Source organism: Erpetoichthys calabaricus, chromosome 1 (genome assembly GCF_900747795.2).
Source record: "Erpetoichthys calabaricus chromosome 1, fErpCal1.3, whole genome shotgun sequence".
NCBI lineage: Eukaryota > Metazoa > Chordata > Cladistia > Polypteriformes > Polypteridae > Erpetoichthys > Erpetoichthys calabaricus.
In genome coordinates, this window is record NC_041394.2 from 33,368,352 (window position 1) to 33,393,021 (window position 24,670).

The following is a 24,670-nucleotide window of genomic DNA, read 5'->3' on the forward strand; positions in this document are numbered from 1 at the left end:
GATCCCAGCACAGACCCTTAACCACAGAGTCACCACTCTACCTCATTGTCTGGAGTATACAGTATCGAGATGAGGCCTCACCAGTGCATTATGACTCTTTAATGTTACCCACTGACTCCAGAAACATGTCAGCATGGATACTGAAAACTGAAAACTCAAGCATTGTACTGTCACTGAATTTCTAAACTTAGAGGAACAATACACTTATAAACGTTCATTCTCACTGTTATGTCAGCGAACTGACAAGTCCTTTTAGTAAGCATCAGGAGATCAAGAACATTTTAAATTTATTTGGTAGCTTATTCCACATGTCTATGGTTCTTGATGTAAAGAAAAACGTCCTAATGTTTCTGTGAAATTTACTCTTAACAAGATTCCAACTGTGTCCTTCTGTTCCTGATGAACTCATTTTAAAATAACAGTCTCGATCCACTGCATTAATTCCCTTCCCTAAACACTTCAATAATGTCTCCTGTTAATCTTCTTTTGCTTAATAAAAAAGAAGATATGATTATCAATTCAAAATGTGACAGAAAAAATTGTAGTCAAAAAAGCATTAGCAGAAAGGTCAACGCCACAAACCCAAACTGGAAAAGTTTTAGGCAAAGGATGTTAGCAAAAGGGTTTTGAATCTGCAGTTCAAATGAGGAAATGAACTTTCAGCCAATCGTTTAACTCATTGCATCAATTACGTCCAGGTCATGACCTCTGAGGACACGCCCCTGACAACATGAGCCACCGTCATAACGATTGTTAAAGTATAAGTTGGTGGAAAAAACAAACCAAAAAATTAAACAACTAGTAAATAATTAAATTTAAAAAAATGTCAAAACAGAATATGACTTCAAAAGCTCCAAAACAAGTCAAAGATCATATAAAACAATTGAAATAAATACATAAAAATATTAATAATAATAGTGCTTTTCTCACTACTCTACAGCTATTTTTGTGCCAGTATGCTCACTACTCATTAGCTATTAGGTGGCGAAGGGATCAGAGAGATAGCCAATTAGAGACAGGAGATGATTAGGGGGCCAGAATGACATGACCATGGAGGGCAATTAAGCCTGGACAGCAGGATACACCCTGCTCTTTGTGAAGGATGCCCAGGAATCTTTAATGACCACAGAGAGTCAAGACTTCAGTTTTACATCTCAACCGAAGGATGAGGTGCCATTTTTACAGCACAGGGTCACCATCAGTGTTCACGCCTCACAAGAACTAGCTCAAAGTTCAGTTCACACAGATTAAAATGAATACATTCACGTTCGTAGTTCACCATTTCAATTTTGAACTAGTTCATGTTCAGTTCATTTTGTATTTTTTAAGGAGTGAGAATAAATGACCCATGAGTTTACTTTTTTCAATTTTCCATGCCTTATATTAGGTTATTGCAATGTTCTTGAATAAAATACAATAATTATGAAGACTTTTTTTATTTAAATACACTTTATTGAGTTATACCCAGCAACAAACACGTATAACCATATAAGCTAATATCTTAAATTAAATAGATGCAGGTATACATATAAATTACCGCTCTGTTTCCAACCGTGTGGCACAAATGGTGACTGTGGGACCAGCGTGTAGTTGAACTAACTCATTATGCTGCTGGTCAAAATTCACGTCATATATTGCATGTCCAACAGGGAAAAATATAAAGTGGCCTCGCGAAAGTACAACGTTTTCCTAAAAGCGAAAGTGGAGCTTCACCGCGTGCTCGTGTCAGCGGGGGTGAAGCTTAAGCACAAGCAGGTAGAAACAGACAGGGCCTATTTGATTTATGTTATTTTTTCCAAATAAAAATAAATGGCAAAACATTTGTACGAAAAAAATATTCATAAAAATCCACTATTTGTGCTTATCTGAATACCGTATTCAGATTCAGCTCCACTAAGGCAAAACGCTTAATCTGGACCTAAACCAGATCCAGAATGTCACATAAAACTGAACTAGCTTCACTTGCTAATACGTTACATTAAGTTCCCCGTTCTTAGAAAAATGAGCTTGATCAATGAACGCGCTCTTTTGAACTCGTTTATGCACAACACTAGTCCCCATCTCTGCACTGGGGCATTGGGATCCTCATTCAGATCACAGGGTCACCAGCACCTCTTCCAGCAGCAACCTAGATGGCCTCCTTTCCAAATACTGGCAGGGCCTGAACTTGCTTAGCTGCAGGTGGATTACCTGTTCTGAAGTGGTGGTGGTATGGCTGCTGGAAAAATAAAAATATTAAAAATAAACATAAAAACATTAACAGAAACCTATTCAGCTTGCCCCAAAACTATACATCTACAATTAGGACAGTGGGCTGTAGAGTTATGTCATGTCAGGACGTTTCTTAAAGACGACCCAGTGTCTGCCTGGCATTTGGCATCAATGACACCATTGAAAACATTGCCTTTGTGTAATAAATCTTATTAAAGAATCAAAGAGTGACATGCATGAGACAGCAGAAGACAGAGAGATTAGTGAGGGGTCAGTCGAGTCATAAGTGACTTTTTCGATTCCTTGAATGATTAAATTAAAAGTACAGTATGTGCACGGTCAGTGAGTGACTTCACGTCATGTTACAAAGAGACTCTCAAGCAAGTCTGCACTGGGAGAAACTTTAACAAGCACTTCTTAACTTTACTATTTCTGTTAATTCCACTTCTCTGTTCTTGCAGCTCTTCCTTAATAATAATAATAATAATTCATTACATTTATATAGCGCTTTGGCTCCCAAGGTTGCTTTCATTACAGCTTTCAATTCCTTTCCTGTTGGAAATCGGACTAAAACTCTCAGGTTATTCCCCCACTGCCAAAATTGTCTTGTTTATTACCGGAGGTGGTGGTTTCATTCAGAGTTGGCAGGTCTAAAGAATTTAACTTTGAGATAAAGCTGAGTGAAGCTTTTCACAGACGTCTCTTGGGCAGTGATTGCGTTTTCCAAACTCGCAAACAGCAGCAAACAAATAATTATGGAATGTTGTGTCTAAAATCTAGGGAACTTCACTGCCTTTTATGTAACTAATAAAGCAGAAAATAGAAGCATTTACTGAGTCAGAAATAAATATGCCGTCAATTATCCTGCCTGGAAAGCACTCAGGAATGCGAGCCGATTGCTTTTCTGACTGCACACATTGGCAGGGTGATGATTTAGAAAATGCACAGAGCTGCAGACTTTTAACTCACAGAAGCCACAAGGTGATTCCAGACATGCAAGCAGAAAAATCCGACAAATGTGGAAAGGAGCGGAAAGAAAAGAAAACCAAAGCTGTTTAGCTGTCAGGTTAAAAAAAAAAAAAAGTAAGCCTCTATGTCATGTAAGAGTCCTGTAAATTATTCTCACTCAGCTCAGGCTATCATTACAAATTAAAAATCTGTAAAGACATCTGCTTCTTTAAAATTGCTACAATATATTTCATTTAGTGTAATTACATCAATCTTTCATAATTTCATATAGTCCCTTGGAGAGCTTGCACATTCACATAACATTACATTCCTTTAAAAGTATAATTACGGTTGTCACAACTGAGCCGCCTCGCTGAAATGAAATGACATAAAGCAATCACAGGCTGCAATTACAGCTGGAAACTTCCCGTCGTTAGCGTTCTTTAATGATGCACGGTATTCACACCATTCTCGCACAATGCAATCCATCATTAAACCATTACAATAAAATTATTAATTCTCACAAAATCACAGTAAGGGCATATTATATTTAAATTAAACACCAAAGGTAAATGGCCTCACTCCACCCCCTATGGAACACCTTTGAAAGTCTGTCACTTTGTCACAAACCATTTAATTATCTAAAATGTATCTGAACACATAATAATTTTAAATGATAAAATAAAATGACATTCGTGTAATTACACCAAATGTTTTGTGTATTTTCCATACAGGGTTTTATTTAATTAGTTTTCTTCAAGAAACATTACCGTTAAAATATTGTAATTAAATCCTGTAAACTATTTGGATACCTAAAGTATTGAACTCCATGTAACTAAACTTGGAGTTTGCAATTACAACATCTGTCCAGCCGTGTCTCTACTACAGCATTGCTGGTGGCTCAGACCCTGCCGGGGAGGATCAGTCATACAGAATGTGACAATCCAACACAGGACAGGACACCAGCTCATCATGGAGAACCTACCCAGACACACACACATAAACATTGGGAAAACATAAAATAGACACTCAGCCCAAGTGTAACAGATTATGACAATGAAATGTTTTAAATCACTGTTTCCCAACTTGTGAGCCATGGTGGCATTGCACGTGGGCCCTTTGCCAACCCCAGCTATGACCCCACCCACTGCTCCAACAATCGAGCTCAATTCACAGGTGGATCCTGGCCGGTCTTGAACGACTTCCCCAATTCCCACTCTGGAGATTGCACTTAATTCATCTAAAGCTCTGATGTTTTGGTGATTGCATGGGTCCCTGCCACTATCTTTGACTATCACGCTCAAATCACACAGGGAGACCACCCCACTTACCCCGTTTAGATGATCATGGTAAATTAACGGAAGGGGACCAGTAAGCTGTGAACACACTGGCCTGTGGAATAGTGGGCCGTGACACCACAAAGTCTGGGAAACATTGACCTAGATCAGAGTTTCTGGCTTGCAAGTTGTTATCGTATATATAAATGTCTACATGTGGAAGTGTGTGTGTCTGTCCGGCCCGGAAGTAAGAGGTGGAGTCGGGGTAAGGACTCCACCTTTGAAAAAAACAGAAAACTCGCTTAGCTGCTAATAACAAAAGCGAGGCCATCAAATCAGCAAAACGAAACCTCAGAAAAAAGACAAAGTCTCTTAGCCGCAAACATCGGCAAAAAAGTATCCCTTTTATTTTTCCTCCCACCGCTAATGCACAAGCAATGCGAGCACGTCGGCTAAACGAATCCTCCTAGGAGAGAGTCGCCCAGAGTAGTTCCTTTTAATTACCTGACATCTCTACATTTCAATTCTTTTTCTGACGATTTCAATAGTTTCTAGGACCCCAGGCTTTTTACAGCACAGGCTTACACAGTTAGTTGTTTATAATGTTATCATTGTTTATAATGGAGGACGATGCACAAACAAGTTTTGATGTTCTTGCTCAGTTTATCAAGAAGGATTCTCTCCCCCAACTCTAATGACAGTGCTCAGCACTTACATGGGAAAAAGTGCTTTGCAACACCAAAAAAGGCTGAAATACTCTGCTCAGATTGCACAAAGGCATTGGCAGGTCCAGAAGCTGAACCGTGGACCACATCACAAAATGTTTCTAACAGACTAAATCACATTCACCACAATGTGGTATAAGAAACAATTTGACGCATATAATGACAAACATCCAGTACACACTTTTAAACAGAAGTTCTGCAGTAATTCTCATTTTTGTTATACTGTATTTCAATGTGGCGGCACGGTGGCACAGTGAGTAGCACTGCTGCCTCGCAGTTAGGAGACCCGGGTTCGCTTCCCAAGTCATCCCTGCGTGGAGTTTTCATGTTCTCCCCGTGTCTGCGTGGGTTTCCTCCGGGTACTCCGGTTTCCTCCCACAGACCTAACATGCAGGTTAGGTGTATTGGCAATCCTAAATTGTCCCTAGTGTGTGCTTGGTGTGGGTGTGTATGTATGCCCTGCGGTGGGCTGGCGCCCTGCCAGGGGTTTGTTTCCTGCCTTGCACCCTGTGTTGGCTGGGATTGGCTCCAGCAGACCCCCGTGACCCTGTAGTTAGGATATAGTGGGTTGGATAATAGATGGATGTATTTCAGTGTAGATTTGCAAAGTTACACCAAAATGTAACCATAAAATATTTTTGTGCTTTTCATCCCTGTTCAGTAATTACTGTAGTCATACAGTCAGTGCCTATGAAAAGCAGTCACTCCCTTGGAAGTTTTCACAATTTATTGTTATACAACATTTTATTGCAGTGGATTTAATTTGGCTTTTTTGACACTGATCAACATGAGTGTCAATATGAAAAGGCCTGGTTCTAGGCAGACCAGTGAATGTCCTGGTGTGTCTCTTGTGGGATTTTTCAGTTTGGCCATGTTGGTGTTGCAGCCACATAATTATGGAACACTAGAACATTCATCTGTGCCTGATTAATGTGTACCAGGACTGGTCCCCTTCATAGACCACTGTCAAGACTCTGCCATGACACAACACTTCTCAAAGATGACTGAAGCTATGGACAGCCATTCACAACAGAAGAGAATGTTGCTAATGTAAAGTGAATTGTAATGGGGTTGTTTGGGGTCAGCTCAGTAAGTAATGTCTACCTAGAATGTTGACCCCTGAAATGAGGTGTCACTACATCTAATGCTACAAGAAGACACTCAAACAAATTAATTTGAACTGAGGGGAATTTAAAGATGTTTGATAACTGGGGATGAAATTTGGACACATCACTATGATGCAGTTCCAACAACTGAAACAATGAACATCTCATAAACCTCCAACCCTAAAGAAATCTGAGGTGCAAGCCACTGCCAGCAAGATTAGTGTACAGTTTGTTATGATGCTGAGGGTGTAGAACATATTGATTACAGGCATGAAAGGTCCACCTATTAAGATGATTTGCTTTGCTGTTTACACCTTGTATTTTCTGTGAAACTGTGAACATCAAGTCGGCTACAGACAATGGGTTATAAAAGCAAAATGGTTTGTCTAAGTGGCATAGAGATAGATAGATAGATAGATAGATAGATAGATAGATAGATAGATAGATAGATAGATAGATAGATAGATAGATAGATAGATAGATAGATAGATAGATAGATAGATAGATAGATAGATAGATAGATAGATAGATAGATAGATAGATAGATAGATAGATAGATAGATACTTTATGATCACCCCTCATAATTCCACTCTGAATTTTAAAAGTCAAAACCTTACAACCTAATTTAAGCTGACAACATGTCCTCTTTCTCCTTTTGGAGTGGTTGCACGCTGGCAGATCTCGCTGGGTGGTTGGGGTGTTCACACTTCTCCTTTACTCAATATGATCTTTAACCAGAATTCATTTATCATTGGCCAGCTCCTCTTTCTCTCCTACACCCCTACATGCATGTCAGATTAATCAGAGACTTCTGAACTGGCCTGTGTTGGGTGTGTGAGTGAGTATCTCCTGTCCAGAGTTGCTTCCTACTGTCCACTTAGTGCTGCTGGGAAATGCTCTGACTTTTCTATAATTGGCTTAAGCAGATTCAGGCATTAAACTTATGTGATGTTTAACCAAATGTGTGAAAAATGAGGCACCAGCTGTTTCAGTCACTGGAATGAATCTATTTATGATGCACTTTGACCTTATCTCATGTAGGCTGGCTCTGGTGGGGCACATGGGTACATCCTCACAGCCTCTGTTGCCATCTTAGAGCCAGAGGCCACCAACAGTGAAGTGCCAGGAATAAAAGCAGCACTGTGTTCCTCTCCCCCTCCGACTTTCTTTTCAAAGGAACAGCATTCAAAAGCATCTCCTTAGACTTCAAAGTGGGGTCTCTGTCTGTCTGAGTTTGCTTAGTAAAATCAGAATGGTGGAGATGCTTTCTCGTATTTTTGTTTTAACGTGTTTAAAACTAAAAGTGAAGTCAAAGGTGTGTTAGAGATGAAGGCTGATTGTCCAATGAGGTCACTTATTGTACACACTATATTTGATAGTCGTCCCCTCACCTCGTTTTTCTGGGTTGCTGACCAGTGGCACTGCAGTGCCCCTTACCTGCATTTTGTTGCAGTCTGGGAAGTCGCCAGGTGAGATGTGGTGTTCCAGTTGAATTTTGGCATAGATGACAGGCAGCTTGTTAATCAGGGCCTTCTTCTTGTTGTCTTTCCCAAAGACAGAGGGCATCTCATTTTTCAAGTGGCTGATGATGTGCGCATGGACCTATGGACAGCAAAGAAGACCACGTGAGGAAATGAACAAGAAAGCATTCTGAACAAAGTGTCCATACTCAGGAGTACCCACACTGCCTTTGACACATTTAGCTTCCTACCTGCCCAAGTTGTCACTGCCCTTTGAAGACCCCCCTTAGCTTCTTGCCACATCCCAATTTACACTGCATTGTACTAATTTACTTACACTCTCCTGAGTCACTCAGAAAGGATCTATATTGAACTGATATGGCACAGTGGTTAGCACGTCTGGTTTTCTCACTATATCCCAAAGAGGTGCATGTTGAGTTAACTGCTGATTGTAAATTAGCCCAACATGAGAGGGCCCTGCAATGGACTACCTGGAGATGGCGTCCATGAAATCATCTCCTGAGAGCATGGAGAAAGAGCACTTAGAGAAGAACTTCAAACGTGTCGCCCCACAGCTAAAGTCCAGCAGTCTTGGTGCATAGACATTGGTGAACCTCAGGTTTGGACCTAGTCCTTGGTTTAGCCCACAGAGCCGGGGGATAGTGTTACAGATGGGTTGCCTCTGGCCCTAAATGATTGGAGTGAGGTGAAGCTGGTGATGTGTTTGTGGTGGCACAGGACTAAAGCAGCCAGCAGCACCAGGAGCTTCAGAAGACCTGAGCAGTGTGGAGGAGCAGGTGACAGTGGAGGTAGTGTGGGGTGCTAAGTCCATTTCTTCATCCCATCATGTCTCGCACCTTACAGAGTTGCCTCATGATCGAGTGCAGAGAGATTCTTATTGTCTTGTCTCCCTGGTCAAATAATGAACAAGAATGTATTAAAATACATTTTATTTAATCAAAAACTCAAATCGTCTTACTTAAAGTACTCCTTACTCTTTTCTGTAATCATATTGATTTTAGACCTAAGCAGAGATTCTAACACAACTGACTACAATATTCGAATAAAGGATTTAGTCGCCTCCATGGATGCCACTGCAGGGTGCTGGGCCTTCAGTCATTTCAAGTTTGTAATTGACTTCATTTTACTTTTTGCCAACGTTCAGAGCAATTTTCTACAATAATGCCAAGGGCTTTGCATTCGTTTTGGTGCATCAAATGCTGGGCATACACTGTGCAATTTTTAGAAACTGTGATCAGGCGACTAGTTAGACTGAACAATAGAGTTGCCAGTTGTATATTCATGCTCAAAACTACATAAGCATGTTCAGTCTGATTGACACATCACTATGTGGCTGTCCAGACTACAGTACATGGCGCTGACAGACAGTTTTATCTACTGACATTTCACAACAAAAAGTTTTACTCGTTGAAAAAAACAACTATGGCCACAGGCTTCTCAAAATGTCAACAAAGTAAAGAATTTCATTGCTGACTCTTGCTGTACTGAATTCTAACACTACAAAAGAAAAGAAAAACACAACTGGACATGTGGATGGTTAGGAAAGTACAGACAATATGGTCTGGCTACTTTATGAAAAGAACTGGTGGTATGTAATCTTTGCTAATTCACCACTGTGTGTGTTTAATTCAGGTTCTTCCAGTACAAATATACTAAGATACTTTTGCCATTGGCCATTTAGTTGTATGTGACGGCTATGTGATAGCTTTTTGAAATCAAAAAGTTGAAATCGAGCCGGCTATAAAGCAGCCCATGAGTGGCAGGTAAGGGGGGCACAGACACAGCACTTCAATCAGATGTGTCTCCTAGCTGATGACGCCAATCGGCTCAGAGGTGTTGCTGGCAAGCCTCGGATTGGACCCTGGGCTTAGGCCGGCTTGCAAAGAGCCAGGGGAATCGTGTAGCATACGGGTTGCCTCTGATCCCAGGTGAGGTGGATCTGGGTGGCATGCATGAAGGGACAAAGGGACAAGCAGATGGGAGCATGTGACTCTGCTGAAGATCTAAGCAGCAGGTGGAAACAGCACTGAAGATGCTAACGGTCCTTTTTAGGGCCACTGACAAGCAATTGGCGTTAAGAGGATAATTCCATTCCTCTATCTCTCGTACCCTACATTATTATTCTTACCATGAGCACACTCCGTGTGACCGCTGCACAATGAATTTTGGGAAATATGATGTGTGGGATATGGCCGGCCATTCATCCCAGCCAATACCACCAGGCCGCCAGATGGAGCCCTCCCTGTAGCGTGGAAGTGCCCCGAATGCCAGCAGGGAATCATGGACAATGGAGTGTTTATTCACAGCCCTGCTGGATACCATGGGGGCCGCCAGAGGACGCTGCAGGGAGGATTAAGGATTTCCCTACACCCTGGAAGTATGTCCCAGTCACATGGACAGAAGAAATTACGTACTTCCGGGATGAAAAAGAAGAGTTTTGATCTGACCCGGAAGTGCTAGGAAGTCACATGGACCGAGGGTTCAGAAGCACTTCCGGGTCAAGGACTATAAAGGACTCTGGGAAATCCCAGACGGAGGAGCTGAGTCGGGAGGAAGGGTGGCGACGCATCTGGGAGTGGAGGATTGTTTATTGATTTGTAGTGATATATGAGTATAGTGGAGTGAAGGGTGCTTTGTGCACTGTATTGTCTGAATAAATATTATATTTGGACTTTTATCTGGTGTCTGGCGTTTGATCAAAGGGTTCAGGGGAGCGATAGCGCCCCCTATCTGTCACAGATGGTGTAATCAGAAAATCATCACGTGAGACTGCTTAATCTCACATGCCACCAACTGATTTTCTGAGCTGGTCCAAATTTCAGTTTCATCAGCCGTCATTTCACGTGCACAATGAGAGGAGTTGTGAAGTCTGATTTCATCTTGGGCTGTTGTACGATTGGAAGAATTTCTGTCAGTGTATTTCTGCAGCATATACCTGCTGATAATAACAGCAGACAATGACATCTATAATGTAATTTACGTCCACAACCTCCCCCCTCATTGAAACGTCTTCCATTGCTTCCTAGCACTATATGTAAAGAAATTGACCTAAATTGGAATTGAAATCATGTCCTCAGAGGTCTGATTACATCTTGATCTACACTCAGGTCCGAAAGTATTTGGACAATCACACAATTTTCATAATTTTAGCTTTGTACGCCACCACAATGGGTTTAAAATAAAGCAATCATTATGTGATTGAAGTGTAGACTTTCAGCTTTAAGAGCTTTACCTAAAATATCATATGAGCCATTTAGGAATGGTAGACAGTTTTCTGCATGGGCCCAAATTTCCAGGGGCTCAAAGTTTATGGACAGTTGATTGACAGGATGTTCCATTACCAAGTGGGAGCAGTTCCCTCATTACTTCATTAATTATTAAGCAAGTAGAATGTCTGGAGTTGGTTCTAAGCATGGAATGTGCATTTGGAAGCTAGCAGTATGAATTCTCAATATGAGGCCAAACAGCTGTCCATGCAAGTAAAAACAGCCCATCATTAAGCTAAGAAAACAAAACAAACCCTTTAGGAAGACAGCAGAAACACCAAAAGTGGTCAAATCAACCATCTGGTACTTTCTTAAAAAGAAGGGACTCCGCAACACCAGAAGGTCCGGAAAATCACAGAAGACAACTGTGCTGGATAACTGAAGAATTCTGTCCTTGGTGAAGAAGAGCCCCCTCATGACATTTAGCCAAACCAAGAACACCAAAGTTGACAACCAAGAGAAGACTTCACAAAAGTAAAGACAGAGAGTTTATCACAAGGTGTAAACCACCGATAAGCTTCAAGCATAGAAGGACAGATTACACTTTGCAATAAAACCTTTTTAAAAGCCTGCCCAATTCTGGAACAATTTCCTTTGATAAAGGAAACTAAGATCAATATATACCATAATGCTGGAAAGAGAAGAGTATAGAAAATAGAAGAAATGGCTTATGAACCGATAAATACCACATCATCTGTGAAAAGTGGTGGCGGGAGATCTTATGGCATGATCATGCATGGCTGTGAATGGAAGTCACTCACTGGTGTTTACTGATGATATAACTGCTGGCAGAAGTACCAGGATGAATTCTGAAGTGTACAGGGCTATACTATCTGCTCAGATTTAGCCAAATGCTGCCAAACTGATAGGGCGACAGTTCACAGTACAGATAGACATACTGCGAAAGCAAACCAAGTGGTTTTCAAGGCAAAGTATTGGAAGACTCTTCAAAGGCCAAGTCAATCAACTGACCTCAACCCAACTGGACAAGCATTTCACTTGCTGAAGACAAAACTGAAGACAGAAAGTCTAACAAACAAGCAGAAAATGAAGACAATTGCAGTAAAGACCTGGCAAAGTATCACTAGGGAGGAAACCCAGCACTTGGAGATGGCCATGGGTTCCAGACTTCAGCCAAATATTGAAAAAATGATCATTATATTTATGATTATGTTAGTTTGTCCAAATACTTTTGAGCCCCTGAAAGTAGGGGGACCATGTAAAAAATGTCTGTCATTCCTAAACTGCTCATACAATATTTTTGGTCAACCCCTTAAAGCTGAAAGTTTACGCTTCAATCACATAACGATGGCTTTATTTCAAATATATTGTGGTGGCGTACAGAGTCAAAATTATGAAAGTTGTGTCACTGGCCAAATACTTATGGACCTGACTTTAGCAGCCCTCTGTGTTTTCAAACCTCCTTTCCTGAACGGGAATGTGCAACAACAGTGTGAAAATATTTACAGGCTCCATGTCTCCACCCTGTTTCATGCTCATGTTCTTCTTCTTAGTCACATGTCACAATTCTCCGTGAAATGCCTGAGCCTAGTGTTGCCAGTACTCCATATGCTAAAATCATTGTCCAGTTTTGCGTGTGGTTTTTCTCTACTGATCATCGCAACAAGACAGGAATAGATCCCATTGTTCAGTTTTAATGAACACAATGGGCTGATGTGAAGCTGATCCTTCCACAGTGAGAAGATCGCGTCAACAATATCCGGAGACTGCACCAGCTATTACACTTCAGTCAGCCATTGCTCCTTTCCTCTTACTGGCAGACAGGATGGCAAGTCTGACATGGCCTCTCTAAGAACCAGCCTGGTGTGACTCTGACAGCTTCAACACTGTCCTCCTGCCAGCTATATCCACATACTGTTCATCCTCCAAGAGTCCTGGCCTACTTCTCAGGGTCAGAGAGCCAACATGGGTTATTATAAAACATTCCATAATTATTTACACAGGGGAGCTGTTTCCCAATTTCACTGGGCCAAACCTAAGCCGGAAATGATGCCAGCCTACTGGATAGGGCCTCAGTGGTGAGAGGCTACTGATTACAGAGGAACTGGAAAAGGGTGGGAAAGAGGAGGTGCTGAAAGACAAGGAGACCCTCAAGCTAAAAGAGATGAAAGGACAACCCTTGATCATCATTCTGTACTGCCGCCCCTGCCATCAACCTTCAATACACTTCAACACAGAGAGAGAGACTATGGAATTCTGCCGCTTGCCAACCCCGGCATTTTATCTTTCTTTTCCAGACGCCGCTCCCCATTCCTGGCCAAAATAAACAATTGCTGATTGCTAGTGTATGAATCACTGGGCCCTTGAACCTGAAAGCAAATAACAGACAAATAGTGGATCAGATCCCTGCAGGTACCATGAGGTAATATGAAGTGTAATGGATGGCTGGGGATTGTGCCTTACTGGCAGGCCTGGAGAAGCAGGGGACCGGGAGAGGGGCAATTCATACCCTGGGACATGAGAGGGCAGCACCCCTGGGGTGCATCAGGGCCATGTGCTAGGGGCTTAGAAGCTCAACCCTGTTGGGGTCCGTGGTCACCGCCAGAGGGCACCTGGAGAGCTCGCCACACCCAGAAGTGCTGCCAGAAGAGGAGCTAGATTTGCATGCAGCGCTTCCACCACACCCGGAAGTGCTGCTGGAAGGTGATCGGAGAGCACATGGAGCACTTCCGGGTGCAGTATAAAAGAGGCCGCATCACTCCATTCAAGGAAGCGGAGTCAGAAGGCAGAGGACGGAGCTTGTGAGGAGAGGAGTGGAGGCGGCAGAAGAATAAGAAGAGAAGTAAAAGGACTGAGGTGAGTTAATTGGGGTTTGTGCACTGTGTGTGTTGTGCAGGAAGAAGGAACAAAATAAACGTGTGTGTTTTGGGACTTCTGGGTCTGCGTGTCTGTCTGGGTTGGGCTGATCTTCCACAGGAGTTACCTGCTTGGATGCTATTTCGTTGTTTACAACTGAAAGGAAAGTTTAAACCATTCACTTACAGCACAAAAACACAAAGATCTGTGCCCTACTTTGAGCTTCATCTAATGTGGTTACCTTCAAAGGTAAAGCCTGACAAACATTGCATCTTGATTTGATCACCATCACACATAAGGTTACACAGGGAGCTCATTCGGACTGTGATGTCAGGTAATGCACACCCTGAGCAGATGATCAGCATCAGGAGTAAAAGGTGATAGGCAGCACGTCTTAATGGCCATCTAATACTGTATAAAGCATGACAGACAGCTCTTGAGATCAATACTATTTAATATGAAGCATAAACCCTTACAGGTAGATTGCGATAATCAGCATCAACAGTATAAGCTCACAGGTAGCTCACCATGATCACCATCAAAGTTATAGCCAGACAAGTCGAGCATTAATCAAGAGGAAAGCCTGTCAGAAATTTGTTCATGGTGATCAATCCTGTTCAGGCGTTACTCCTCATACTGGTCAGTAGTGATGAGTGAAATGATTCGCACAAAAATGAATTTACACCAAAACTCAAGCCATATCCACATTACTACATTATCATTTAAAAATATAATTATTAATAACAAAAAAGGATCTCTGTTCACATAAGCAGTTTCACATTTTTTACGAGAGTACCTCCACCCACACTAAAACGACCTAATATGGTGACCTACAATGGCCATGTATGCATCACTGGAATGAGGAAGAGGAAGTGTCCTCCACACTTCACCAGTCAGCTTGCGTTTACATACAGAGAACAGCAATGGCAAATACAAAAAAACAAAAACAGATTCATTCTGCTTGGGCTGACAGTGAGGTGGAATTGTTATTGAGACTAACACCCAAATATATACATAATGTAATGAATAGAATCCAATCAAGGAAGGGTCAAGTAATAAGCACTAGCCAATCACAGTGCACTTAGAGTTGTCAAAATTCAGTTTTCACCCATCTTCACTGCAATGCTGTGCCAACGGCACTGGATAGCATTTTCAAAAGTCTCCGTTATTGGGGAGTGAAAAACCCAGGGGTACTGTGGACGAAATAAACAATTGTTGCAATCCGTGCACAGAATGTGGCAAAAACCCAACAAGCGCCAGCAGCATGCAGGGATGGGCCTATGTGTCGGTGTCATTATCACCATGCTGACGTGTCGAGTACAGTATAAAACAGCCTTTAGCTCCTAGCATCCTCGCTGTCTGCATTCATTGTCATGTAATCGTAGATTTGTGAAAATTACCCTTAACTTTCCTTAATAATGGCACCAGAGTACATGTAGTGATGCTCTCAGTTCTTCAAAGCCATGAAGTGCTTCCTATCAGTGAAAACAATGAAGAATGGAGAAGCCAGGGAGTACACACAGTAGGCTAAGATATTGCTTAAGAAATAAAAGTGAAAATGTGTATAAGCTATGTGTGTGTACAATATATTTTGCTTACTCCATCATCCCTTGAGAGTTAAGCTAAAATGTCAGAATCTCATTCATTCAAAAGAGGGACAGAGCACAAGTATAATAATGTATAATGTATTTAATGATTATTTAGTTGTTAATGTCTTATTGTGTCTAATTTATCAATTAAACTTTATGATAAGTATTATGCAAATGGAAAATTTGCATATGTAGGGTTTGCTACTATCCGCGGTATTCAGGCATCCGCGGTAGGTTTTGGAACATATCAGCCATGCATTAGCTCCTCACATGTCTGCTTAACATTAAGTATTTAAATAAATATCTCTTTATTCTTGACACATCAATAGCGATGAGTGTAACAATTTGTGCAAAAGTGAATTCAAACTGAAACTCAATGTTTTGCGGTGCAAAAAAATTCACAAAACAAATTTTGTATCACTTCCAACTAAATCTCTACCATTGAAACAAGAAGACAGGTGTTTAGTCCTGTGTGGAAGGTTTTACGTGCTTTAATTCTGCATGTGTCTTTCTGTCATTTAGTACTTAAATACAGATCTTGAGAGAAAAAGACTTAATTCCCATCACATGTAGACATTTTCTTGAGCCACCAAACTTGCTCTGATAGTACGATCCCCACTTTGCCAATTATGATAATAATCTTAGTGACCCCAACTCTAAAGATGCATCAGAGACAGAAAAACAACTCAAAGCTTCATGGGGCTTGGTGCATGCACATCCTCAACCTCTTGTGCGGGAGGAATCAAGAAACAGGAAAAGGTGATTGCTGAGAAAGACGGAGGTGCTGGTTTCCCCAAATAGTTTTCCTGTGAGGAAGACCCAGCAATATGAATGATTGTGTATTTAAGTGTCTTCATGTGGAAAATATGCAGCATGTTACATGTTTTAAGAAAACACACACGGTGATGTGAATGAGAGGCTTAAACAGAATTGATCTGAGCTGAGGCACAGTAGCAGAAAAGAACACGGAAGTGTGAATGAGGATTTGAGAAGCAATATTACTTTTTTTCTACCCAAAAATCCTTTAAAACCACCAAAAGACTCTTCTTGTTAGTTTCATGTTTCCAATTGCAAAATCACCCATGAAGTCATTTTTGTGACAGTTTCATGAAACTGAATGAAAATTAAAACATGCCTGATTTCTCATCACTACTGATCAGTTTAGTCAGGATGAATGTCTACCTGTTAGACGTTGTGTTGGATGGTCTTCAAGAAGTGCTACCTGAAAGATTTTTCCTGATGGCAATAAAAACAAAGTCTGACATGTCAGCTCATCCTGACCAGGCTGAACAGCATCATAAGCAAAAGCCCGATATGTACTGCATCTTGGTGTCCATGAAATATAAAGCTTACAAGGTAAGTTCATCCTGAGCAAAGTAATTAACAAGAATAAAGATGACAGCTGACTCATCTTAATAACCATCAAACGTAAAGCTTGTTCAAACCAAACAGATCTGCATCAACAGCATAGCCTAACATGTAGCTTATCAAATCTAAAACCAGAGAGAGAGATTATCCTGATCAGACCGTTCACCATAAAATAAAAAGTCTGCCACACAGCAGGTCCTAATGATCACCAAACATAAAGACTAAATGGCAGCTCATTCTAAGCACACTGATCAGTGTCAAGAGTATAGGCTGAAACTCTTTTATAGTCACAATCAACTATAATGCCAGACAGATCATTCACTCTGACCAAACTGATCAACATCAAAATTAAAGCCCGACAGGTAACTCATCTTGATCACCATCAAACAAAATCTGAGAAATACCCAATCATAAGTAGCCGAATCACAATCAAAAGCAAAGCAAAGAAAGACACCCTATATTGATCTCCACCAAACATAATGGATTACAGGTAATTCTTTATCTTTGTCAAATTGAAAGCCTGAGAAGTAGCTCATCTTTATCACTCTGAAACTTTATGTGTGATGGGTAGCTCATCTTCATCACCATAAAGCATGAAAGGTAGCCTTTCCTAACTGTGCTAATCAGCCCCTTAAATAAACCTTCACACAGTAAACTGACAGATAACTGTCCATGATCACCACATCTCTGCTCAGACATTCATTCAGGGTGAGCCCCCCTCTCAGCCACTCATTTTCCCTGAGACAACAGCAGTAGCAGTGGTAGGACTCTAATCCAGGACTTCTGGATTACAGAACAGTCTTCTCCATTGCTATGTTAAGAGAGTGCTCCTTTAGCTAAAATTAACAGGTTCCCACATACTGACTAGTAGTGTACTTCATCCTGACCAAAGTGATTGGCATCAAGACTAAAATCTTGTCAGGTAGCTCATCCTGACCAGAACAACTAACATCAGGAGTAAAGGTTGACACGTGGGCCACCGTAATTCCACCTGGCTACCTAAACACTAAATATTGACTCAAACGGAATATCGAAATAGAGAAGTTAGGCAGGAAGGTCATCCCACGCAAGTTACTGTAGGTCCCTAAGGAAGGCAAGCACCTAACCTGTTGTTCTAAACTTGACAGTCATATTTCTTTACCTAAAAACTGAAGGTTAGTACCCAGTGATCAAAACGGCTACTTATCTAAAATAAATCATAACTGGAAGCTCCACCATTCTATGCCTCAGAGGTAGCTCTTCCTAATTAAAATTCAAAACCATCAATAGAAGAGTCAGACAGATGGACTGGTTACAGTAAACGCTAGCTGTTAGCTCACCTTTACCAAAATGCCAGTTAGCACATAAAAGTCAAAGGGGTGACCCAAGTTATCTGTGCAAGTAAACAATTGGGTTCTACACCAGATAAACCTCCAGATGGCTCTTCTCTCTCTACCCTGATCTGATTGGTTCCTTAAACACCTACAAAATGTGATGATGCAATTTCAACAGAACACAATGATGTCACAGCCACACCCTTTGTCGACTATTGTTTGATTAACTGTAGAGCAAAACAAATTTTACAAATGGGAAGAGACCCTTCATTTTACTTTATATGAGGTTTAATTTATGGGGTCCATATTGTCACAGGTACAGAACAGTGAAATTCTTTATTGCATGTGCTAATCAACATGCAACACGTCACTATTCTCTGCCGCCATGATTACCTCGAAAACACAGTCTTCCTTAACTGATGGAGAAATCAGTTCAAGATAGTAATATGCAAGTTATCCCAATATCTCATCCTGACAATTTTCTAAGTTCTTTCAACCGCATAGCTTGGTAGTTGGTCTCAGACTCTCAAGAGCATGTGCTTCAACAGTTTCATTTTGAATGCACTTCCATTAATTTCCACTAGGTGGTTTTAAGAATGTTATTTTTTTGTTTAACTAAATTCATTCAGTTGGATCAGCATTATAGATTTACAAGACAGTGTATCTGCCATTGCACAAATGTATTTGTAGAAGGAGTTGAAGTAAGAAATCAAATATTTCTGTTTTATGAATGGTGACCATTTTGTCATTGCTGACTGTCCCATCCATCATTTACATTACCTCTTTATCAATTTATCTGCTTTACTGTTTCAAGAATTTGTTCTTTTTTGTGTATGATTGGATTCCATAATTGCAGTAACTCCTTGCTGGGTTGGAACCATGAACGCTGCTTCCTTGTATTACTTGGTTTACTGTGGTTTCAAAAATACTGTAGATGTTTAATCAACATAAATCAACTGGATGGCTTGTTGAAAGCTAAATGTTTGCTATGGCATGTAAGCTGAGCAAAACTGTTGGATTTTGTGTTGTTCCCTCTACTGACCTCCCATTCATGGTGAAACCTTTAAAACTTCATCAACTTTTTATGTTAAAGTTAGGTCACGTGGGATACACACACAGAATGTCATGGAAATCCACTCAGCTGTTTAGGCGTAATAGGCTTTTTGTGGTGTTGGCTCCTCGCATTACAACTCTCCAGTGAAATTCTTGAAAGCCCCTAAAGCTTGAATTTTAAATTGCATGAATATTAATGTGAATACAACATTTTGTGAAAGCAGACATTACTGTTTTTGAGTTTTTGTGTTGGTTCCCCATCACACCTCAAAATTATGTACATTGAATCACTGACTTGGAATGTAACCTCCACTATAAGCAGGACCAACCCTTAAAAATGTGCCAAATTTATTGCCATCAGCTGAACTGTTCTATGATAACATGGCTTTGCACCTCTCATCCCCACCATTAAACCCCATTTCTAAGACTTTTGAAAAGTTTTCAAGTTTAGATTTTAGGTTGTACAAACAGTAACACACATGCTAAATTTCATGGACTTCGACTCAGCCATTTTGGAATGATAATTATTTTGCCACCCTAGACCACCCTTCCTAATGATATTTTTGAAATGCCATGCAGCCTGGGTTTGAGTTGATTCAGCTTTATTATGCATGCAAAGTTTCATTAAGATCGACTCCATTTTAGAATAATGTCTAGTTTTTGGGTTGCTCCCCATTATAACTCTCCTACCCAGTGACATTTTTGTTACTTCATATACCCTGTATTTTACGTTGGACCAAGTGCAACCTACATACAATCTTTATGATCTTTATGATACAGGAAAAAGTAGGGTGAAATGACACCTTTCATTGGCTAACTAAATAGATTACAAATGCAAACTTTCGAGGCAGCTAAGGCCCCTTCATTAGGCAAGGTGTAACAGGGGCCTTAGATGCCTCGAAAGTTTGCATTTGTAATCTATTTAGTTAGCCAATGAAAGGTGTCATTTCACCCTACTTTTTCCTGTATCAATCTATGGCTAACACTCTACTGCTATGAAGTTTATGAGTCAGTTTAGCCACTTTTGTGTGACTGGGAAACAAACAAACATGACAAAATGTGATCTGAGGGTTGAAATGAGGTTTTTAGTATTGAAAATTGATAAATAACATCAAATAAAGCCAAAAAAATTAAAAAGACAAACAGAGGGTGTTACTAATCTATTTACACATTTTATCATTATTAAGTGCTTTCCTATTGCAGAAATGTTTTTCAGGGAGCAGAGACTTTTGCGAAATTCCAGAACTTTTGTAGCATTCCCACCGCAGGTACTCGGGCCTGGTATAAACTGTAGAACCTGGTACTTTTTTTAGGTTCTTCTCCAGGTTTTGTGCTTTTCGTTCAACAAGTAACTATTGTAGTAAGGCAATGACTGGTTGACCACAACCACTAGTGCCATCTTACAAATCTGTTAGCAGTTTGGACCTCGGCCACACTTCACACCATATCACTCTTCATAGCCTCGTCTTTGGTGAGCTGCACCAAAAACTGTATTGAAGCAATAAGTGAGGGGTTGTGGTCCAAAATGAACTCTCAAACGCACCTCACGTTGCACTGCATTACTCTTATTTGCATGTCACACATTTTGAATAAAGGTTACAGTTCTGTTGTGCAGTGAGAACGCAACATGAAAAAATGGCCAGAGACCACGAGTGGGCCATAGTCTATATTATACAGGGACTCATTGGTTCCTGAAAAACAAGTTCCTGCAGTGGGAAAATGCCTATTATCATTATTTTTGTGAGTTAATCATTTTATGGAAAATGAGTGGAATTCCAAGTTCTATCTGGGTATAAATAAATGGGGAAAAACTGTGTTTTGGAAATACAACATGGCTAAGCACAACCTACAATGAGACAATGCAATTGTTATCCAAGTTAATTGAGATGAAAACGTGACATGAACCTGTAGTCTTAGATGAGATCCTGTTGTGGTCACTACAAAATTCAGTGCATGCCAAAGGCATCTTCCCATCAGCCCCAGCATACTCTTACTGCCTGATGGGAATTGTAGTCCCTAACTGCACTAGTTTTTGAGTTTCCCTCTCTTAAAAAACCTCCCCCCCCCCCCCCCCCCCCAATACGAAAATGTTGGACCAACAGCAACACACATGCAAAATTTTGTGAAAATTAGTTCTGCCAGACAGATGATGATTTGTTTTATATAGATTAAACCTAATATCTAATATCTCTTAATGGCAGACAATGTTTTAGCTGTTGTCACACACGCACGCTTGGAGACAGTCAAAAGGCTCGATTGCGCATGAAAGAATGAAAGACAGGGGGATAAGACGAGGTACTAATGATTTTCTTTCCTTAACCACAGAAAGACAACAGAATAAACGGCCATACCAGTCATCATGTCCCATTCCCACAAAAGACTCCTCGGCTGGTTCTGTGGGGTCGCCATGTTTCTGTACAGCCCCGTTGACTACAGTCCATCAACCATACTTCTGATGTCATCTCCGGATATTACGTTTGATGTCAGCTCCAGACTTCCCTGCACTTCCTCCCCTTTAATTGCACTTCCTTTTTTGTTTGTATATAAGAACCAAAGAGAGAACTTTAGTTTGTCAAATGTTTTGCTTTGATATTGACCCTTATTCTGTACTGGACGCTACACCCAGTATACAGGGAGGATCCCCAACTCTTAACGTTAGATTCTGTGTGTTTATTCTTTCACACTGTGTTTTGAGATTTTTCAGGTAGGAAAGATGGAATTTCCAAGGTAAGGCTGTCATACTCAGTGTTCCTGGGAATTTTGAAGACATAGATTGGGTTCTCATGGCTACTTCACTTTAAGAGGTTCACTTCTGCTAAGAAGACCATGCCCTTCAATCTAGAGATCCATCCTCTCACCCTTTTCTCTAGGCACTCAAACACACACACCCACTCAGCCACACTCACAAAGTAAGTGAAAGCTCACCCTGATGAGCCGCGCTCTCTTCACTAGGTCATTGAGCTTCCGAAGAGCCGCGTTTCGTGGCAGGTTCTGAATGTCATTGAACAGGTCCTGCTCCTCCAACTCAAATAGCTTGCGATTGTCAGGAATGAGCAGTGGTTCTGACCAAAAGGAACCGATGAAAACACGGACCACCTCTGGAGTATTGAACACTTTGCCCAGAGACCACATGAGGGCGCCATAGACACGCATAAGCTGCTGGGTGTCCACCATGTCAGCCTTGTTGAGAACAACTCGGATCTTGTCTTCATTCCCCTTGAGGGCTCGGATGGCCTCGGAAAACTCATCTGAGATTTCAAGTTTGTGGGCATCGAAGAGAAGGATAATGCGGTCAACGCGCTCGGCGAACCACTGCAGGACCGCTGGGAAGTCATAACCTGGGAACAGAGAAAGGAAGAGAGAATAAGGCCATTAATGAGAAATGACAGAGAAATGAGAAAAGCCAGCACCTAAGGAATGAACGGGGGGGAAAAAAAAGAGAAAATGTTTTTAAAATTACAACGGGGGAATGATCACTAGAGGAAAGTCAGCATAACCTCGATGACCCACATCCTGAAATGCCTCCGCTCGGTCATTCTTTCCAGTTACGCCTCCCTGAATTTGTTCCTTTCATCCCCTGCTCTGCTAGGCCGGCCATACTGTGCCGTCCTCTTTCATTCCGTCTTCTTGCTCGACTCAGTGTGGATAATCAAGGCCAGCTGGCTCCAGTGGCAACACAGCTGCAACTATTTTAATTTTTTTTTTTGGAGGATATAAATATTCTTACAATAACTTTTTTATCTCACACATGAGTGACACACTGAGCCAGAAAAAGTAAGTAGTTTCTGGGGAGAACACAGCACAAGAGATGCCAATAAGAAATAAAAATGTTCCAATTGATACCACAGAATATGTATATCTGGAAAATGTATGTTAATGTTCAACGGAAAACGTTCCAGAAGGAAAATGCAGAAAGAATGAACAATAAAAGAAAACAAAGAAATTCAAATTTTACAGTAATACAATCGTGATAACCATAAAAAGGCACTATAAAGATGGCAAAGCATTTTTAAGCAGTCTGGGACAAGTTACCCAGAATGCCAGGGGCTGTAAGGGCAGAAGTGTCAGAGGCATGATGGAGACAGCCCAGCTAATGTGGGTACTTTATTAGAAGAGCCCCGGCCTGGTTAATGGGCAGGGTTTCAGGGTACCAGCCTAAGCACTATGGTAAAGATCAGGGTAAAAAACTAAGTCTAGCAGGGAGAGTAACATCATGGATGACACTGTAAAGATTAACAAAATAAATATTGTCAAGCACAAGCGCTTAGGAAACATCTTCAGAGCTCCTGTAGAGTAAGCAAATGCCACCCAAAGCAGACCAGTGTTGGGAAAATCCTCTCTGCTTTCATCCACGGTTCAGAGGTTTGCCAGCCTGATGATGAGTGACCTCATTTCTACTTCCACTAATGAAGTCCCAACACTATAAAAACCAAGAAGGCGCTGGAAGTGAGCAATCATTCAGGACCTGCAACTGAGGAAGACAGAACTCCTACTCAGAAGTGTTTATGTTCATTTTCTTGGCGGCACAACGCTGTATTTTGCACCTTTTCTTTTGTGTTTCTTCATCAACCGTAGTACTACGTGGCCGGCAACCCAACACTTTGCTTTGACCTTTTTATTTGTTCTTAAATATAATAGTTAATTAAAAGCACTTTTCTAACCTGCTCAAAATATTACATATACTGTACAGTGGAGAACAACTTCAACCACTACCACTACACCAGTACACTCACCACACAATAACTATTATTAGGTGGTGAAAGGGTGAGAGAGATAGTTAGCAAATAAAGGACAGCGATGATAAGGGTTTCAGAATTACCAGGCCATGATGGACAATTTAGAAAAGACATCATGAAACACCCTAATCTTTTTAAAAGATGTCCAGGGATCTTTTATGACCACAGACAGTCAAACCATTGGTTTTATGTCTCATTCAAAAAGTGGCGTAGTTGGCAGGATCCTGTATAGAAGATGATATAGCCCTTTGATTTGACAGAAGTCATTAAAAATATGAAGGAGCAGGTCCAAGTCACAGCCAAAAAAAACAACGCAGCAGAGATGGAGGCCCGTGGGGAATGCAAGGGAAGCCCTGTGAGTGGAGAAAGCAGTAGAACCATCCCAAGTGCTTGTTCCTTTAATACCTGTGACAGTACTGAGGTATACCTCCGCATATTCAGGTGAACTGTGACATGACAATATGCTTGTAAAATGTAGAGCAATTTCCACCAAAGGCACAATAAAATTGAGAGTTTAAAACTATGTAAAAAATAGAAAGTCTAATTTCTGGTCATGAAAGATCTAGTCACGCATTTTCCAAGCCCACCCATTAGCATTTCAAGGTGGAAATTAGTAAAGAAATCAACTGTGCTAGATCTCACACTTTAGCAAAGGGCAGCCACTCACCCATCCACCATCTGTGGTTCATACTGGGCAGGTCTGTTATCAACAGGAGTGACGAGCAAAACGATTTGCCTGAACCTGAATTTGCAGCAAAACTCAGTGTAGCACTTCACAA

At 41.0% G+C, this 24,670-nt stretch overlaps 1 protein-coding gene across 1 annotated transcript in view; it reads right to left on the reverse strand.

Moving 5' to 3' along the window:
• Positions 1–24,670, reverse strand: part of LOC114648448 (EH domain-containing protein 2-like) — a 66,723-nt gene that overhangs the window by 7,420 nt on the left and 34,633 nt on the right. Inside the window, exons 3-4 of the mRNA XM_028797485.2 lie at positions 22,081–22,493; positions 7,706–7,870 (exon numbers count right to left, since the gene is read on the reverse strand). Coding sequence (XP_028653318.1) covers positions 7,706–7,870; positions 22,081–22,493 — 578 coding nt within the window. The remainder of the gene's footprint in view (positions 1–7,705; positions 7,871–22,080; positions 22,494–24,670) is intronic.